The sequence below is a fragment of the Hordeum vulgare genome, chromosome 7H (assembly GCF_904849725.1).
Source record: "Hordeum vulgare subsp. vulgare chromosome 7H, MorexV3_pseudomolecules_assembly, whole genome shotgun sequence".
NCBI lineage: Eukaryota > Viridiplantae > Streptophyta > Magnoliopsida > Poales > Poaceae > Hordeum > Hordeum vulgare.
Window position 1 is genome coordinate 584393473 of NC_058524.1, and position 5057 is coordinate 584398529.

A 5057-nucleotide genomic window follows, 5' to 3' on the forward strand; every position below is an offset into this window, starting at 1 on the left:
CACCGCATAGAAAAGATTACAGTATAAATGTGTGCTACATAGAGCCATGATTGTTTTTTTTCAAGAGGGAATGACTGATAGTTGCAGTAATTAATTTACTTTTTACAACTTACTCCCTCCGTTTCAAAATATAAAACCTTTTAGAGATTACACTAGGAGACTACATACGGAGCAAAATGAGTGAATCTACATTCTAAAATATGTCTATGAACATCCGTATGTAGTTCATAGTGCAATATCTAAAATGTTTTATATTTAGGAACGGAGGGAGTACTTAAGAGCTAAAGCCTCCTAAAAAAACTTAAGAGCTAATCTCTGAGCAGATATTTACCATAGTAAAGATAAAGATTCATGGTTGCAACGGGACATGGAGTATCTGCTCCCGAGCTCATTTGAGCTTGGGTGAACAGTAAAATCGGAAAAACATCAAAAAATGTTCAAAAATTTCTGAATTTTTTTTAGGACAGACTTTGACAAAATTTCTAAATGCATGCAAAAATTTGGCATGAACTAACATTTCTACAAGGCGTGGCAAAATAAACAAAATGGATGCTCTGAAAATGCGCATTTTCAGAGTGTCTATTTTGTTTATTTTTCCACGCCTTGTAAAATGTTAGTTCATGCCAAATTTTTGCATGCACTTAGAACTTTTGTAAAAGTTGGTCTTAAAAAAATTTCAGAATTTTTTGAACATTTTTTGATTTTTTTTCGATTTTACTGTTCATCCAAGCTCAAATGAGCTCGGCACTTTCGGTTGCAACGTCCCTATCCTTGCATACGGAAGTCTTTCAGCTCAAAAATCAACTCATCATCTTTTCTTTCTTTTTGAAAACGTTTCTTGCTTGCTAATTTAACAAGTTCCAAATTTTGTCCATTGGCACTGCATAACCTGTTTTAAAGATGCATGCATGTTACATCAGATTTTTGCAACAAGATAAAAGGCTAAACTCAGCTGAAATTCAGAGGTGAACATCATGAGCTTGAATTCAATGTAATAATCATGCAACTCCAGTACGTACTTCAGTACAGTTGCCACAAAAAACACGTTTCCACCTTGTACAACAAAATTTAGCTACACAACACACCGACAGAAATTATACAAATGATTTTCCCTTCCCACGCATGAGGCTGTACAATTTGTTACGCGGATGACAATATCCATCCCTTCCATTGCGGTGTCGTAGCATGGGGAAAACCTGACCGAACCGGTCTGGCGAGCCCAGGCATACACTGCTTGGTAATTACACTTGGACAAGAACCTGAAACAAGCCAGACAGCTACTATGAAACATCATCCGTAGAATTCCTATCACTGGGCGAATGCTGCGAGTCATCGACAATGGTAACAATGGGTGCTTCCTGCTCATGCTGAGAAGGCTGTAGCACATCGGATGGGATGTTGATGCCAGCAAAACCGACTAATACAGCAGCAGCTCCGATGTAGTTCAACAGACCGGGAGCATGACCAGTGAGCGTGTCCACAAGGGCAGCGATAGGAACTTGGATTGTAAGACCGGCTGTAGCAACGGTGGTTGTTGTGAGAAGGATTGCTTTTGCCCACAAGTAGTCACTCAGAACATTATCTAACAAACCTGCGAAGAATTAAACAGCACACAGATTAGTGGCAATTCCGAGTTAGGGCTATACAAGTCATCCCAATATGGGTGTGTTTAAATATCATGTCACTCACTAATAGCAGTCAAAAATTAATCATACAATCATTCACTATTATAGCCGACATCAAGACTGAGCACCACAGATTTATAAAGAATAGCGACAAGCATGTAAATGAGTAAATGTGTAAAGAGCCGGCCTACCTTTCCCAACAATCAGACCAACTTGCTCCCATGTCAGCGTGTGGAATGGCTCCAGCTTGGCAAAATTTAGCACCAACGCAACAGGAAGGAAAAACAACATATTGAACAGTCCCAAGAATCCAAGAAACTGAGCCATACTCACTTGGCCTTGACCTTCTTTCTCATCAGGCAACTTTTTTCGTATCAAGGTGATATACACGGCATATAGGCCAGCTGAAACAATAGAAAGGAAGTCTCCAAGCAGAGGATTTGTGGCAATAGCATTCAGTGTACTGCCTGAATCAGCGAGGCTAACTATTATCGTTCCTGATATGCAGAGAAGCACGCTGATTAGCTTCAACCATGTGAATGTTTCTCCAAGAAATACCAATGCAACCAGGAAAGTGAAGAGGGTAGACGTGCTGCTCAGGATCGTGTTTGACTGCAAGCACCAAAAACAGGGAAACATTATAATCCAATTATAGACATGACTTGTATGGAAGTAGTGTACAGCTTTTCTTAGTATCACTTACCGTAACAGTAGTGTATCTCAGAGACAGATTGAATGTAAGCTGTGCGAGAAACCAAAAAGGGCAGACTAGCATGCTGACTCTGGCCGTACGAGCACGTGTCCAGCGCCCTTTTGCATCCAACCCTTTGCTGCAATCTGCGACAGCTAGCTCTGTGTGGATAGGGAAGTTTGCATCTGAAGCTACATTGTCTTCAGGCTGAGATGAGGCTGCATTGCCCTCCCGCTCGCTTCTCTCTAGAAGATTCACGCTCTCCAAGTCAGCGGGCTGCTGCAGGTCTGCACCATCCTTGCCTTTCAACTTCGACCACAGGTTGTCGATAGAATCCTCGAAGTACCGAGCAAACTCAACTATGGGAATGTAAACAACAAACAGAGAATTGCATATGTAGGTGATCAAAAAGGGAGAAACACCGCCATCCACGACAGACTGAACGATGTAGCTTGCAGCAATCCATATGCCCGCAATAGCAACAATGTAAATCAGCCCTAAACACCACCTCCAAGTGTCGTCGCTCATCATTTTGGCCCACTTGCTTCTGCTACTGCTGCTGCTTCCAGGGTCATCAGCACACTCCATGTTTCCTAGTAGAGCAAAAACAAAAGTATTAACAATTAGCATGATACCACAAACAGCAATTCCGAACCCAACAATCCTGAAATGAACCTGGGTTGCAGCTGCAGCAGGTAGCCAGGTAAGCAACAGGCATAATATGAAATCAGAAAGCTAGGATAAACCCATAACAAACGGTCCAACAACCACATGAAAATTCTTGCCGGGTTTATGCCGTAAATTCAGTATAGGCGCCCCTAAGGAACTTGCTGTGCCCAGTCACCAAACAGCAACGAACCATGCGTGATTACTAGCCAACTACTAAAACAGCGCAAGGAAAGCAACCTTCTGGTCCTAACTCGGACCTCTACCACTGGAAATCAGCGAATTTCTCTAGCATGATAATACAGCCAAGGATGGGGGGAACCTGCGAAGCGGATGGGCGCATTGACGGGTGAGCCGTGCGTTACCTGGCGCGGAGACGGAGTCGTGCTGGACGGCGGAGGAGCCCATGGATCCGATCTCTATGGAGATCGCCACCTCTCCCGGCCAATTCGGATCCCGCCTCGTCTCGCTTTTCCCCCGCGCCTTGAGCTGCCCCGACTCGTCAGCGAGCCGCGCACGACATCCGCGCGGCGCAGAAGACGGCGGAGCGGGGGCCACGCGGCGAGCCTCCGCGACCTTGCAACCGGGGAGGGGCACGGCTCCGGCGAATAGGAGGGAGGGGGGTGGCCGCTCGCCGACGGGGGCTACGCGGGATGCAGAGGCGGCCCCGCTCCCCGCTCGGGGGCTAGATAAAGCAATGCGCGCGGAGGCTCGTCGGGGCTGGACGCGGAGGCCGCTGCTCGCCGGAGACGACGCCGCGGCGGGTGAATCTGGACGGAATCGCGCGCGGGCACGCCGAATGTTTTTTTTTCCTCCTCTCTCTCGCGGGGTGGGGGGGATCCCGCGTGGTGGTGCGGGCGTGTTTTTTTTTTTCCCCCTCTCTCTCCGGTCTGTGGTGGCGTGCGGGTCGCTTTCGTTCGTTATACGGAGGTGGGTCCCGCTGTCAGAGTGAGACGTGCCACCTAACTCGAGTGTGTTTTATTTCTTGATTGATTGGTTGGTTGATGGTTTCGACATCCATACCGTGGAACACGTGGTAATGGGCGATCCAGATTGTTCTGATCGGAAACCACTTTTTTTTTTCCTCCAACATATGGGCCCAAAGCTGGCCGCGCCGGGGCAAAGACGTCTTTTTTTTTTTTTTTTTGACTACAACATGGAATGAAGGAAATGAAAGAAGAGTATTTGTGGATAAACATGCCAACGATAAAAAAAAGTAAATCATGTAAAACTTCCCATACTCTAGTCAATCAACAATAAAGAAACATAACAATACCAGTATAACAGAGTACTTAGACTCGCGTGTCTTTTGAATCGCAACACATAAAAAAAATGCACCTATGCTATTTGAGTTGATTTTACATCTAAAAATTACTCAAGTTGCGGCAATTCAATTCCTTTTTATAATAAAGATCAAGTAGAAATCAACTCAACACCGGAATTCAGTTATTCCTCTTTGTTTAAGCAATCATGCAAGCAAATCATCGTTCTAAGTGATCTTCTTGTGCCTAATGCTATCTATAATGTATTGTAAAGAAGAGTAACCAGATCCTAGTGAGCAATTTTCTCAAGTAGGTGGGTATAGTCTAAATGCTCAATTGGTAGAATTGCATCCACGGTTTTTTCGTCCTTCACTTTCATATTTTTTTCCGTCTCTCCTCCCACTACCCCTCCCGCCGTCCATTGCATTATTTTTCTTTCCACTCTTTATTACAAATCAATACTTTTCTAACATATAACAAATCACGGATCTAACTTTCTTAAGTTATCCAAATCAATCGATCCCTCTTATCAGCGCAATTTGTTTTAGGAAACAACTAACGGATTTTCAGGAAACAAATAATGGATTTTAAGGAAATCAAAATCTAAATCATGACAAACAAATCTCTACTCCTAATTGGGGACTTGGTAGCCGGTGTTCCATGGGTTTTTCGTCTCTCCTCCCACCTTTGTCTGGGTTTTTTTCGTCCCTCCTTCCACTGTCATTTATTTCGTTTGGACTTTTTTTGCATCTCCTTCCACCACCCTATTCTTCTGGTTTTTTGCTTTACCTCCCACACAATGGAAATCAAATC

General features: G+C 44.3%; 1 protein-coding gene across 1 annotated transcript; it reads right to left on the reverse strand.

The window, feature by feature from the left end:
- Positions 1 to 958: 958 nt before the first annotated feature.
- Positions 959 to 3858, reverse strand: LOC123409787 (uncharacterized vacuolar membrane protein YML018C). The gene is made up of 4 exons (XM_045102658.1): positions 3348 to 3858; positions 2329 to 2909; positions 1817 to 2237; positions 959 to 1591 (listed from the first exon to the last, which is right to left on the reverse strand). The coding sequence occupies exons 1-4, from the start codon at positions 3388 to 3390 to the stop codon at positions 1281 to 1283; spliced, it is 1356 nt and encodes a 451-aa protein (XP_044958593.1). The 5' UTR covers positions 3391 to 3858; the 3' UTR covers positions 959 to 1280.
- Between the last annotated feature and the right edge of the window lie 1199 nt (positions 3859 to 5057).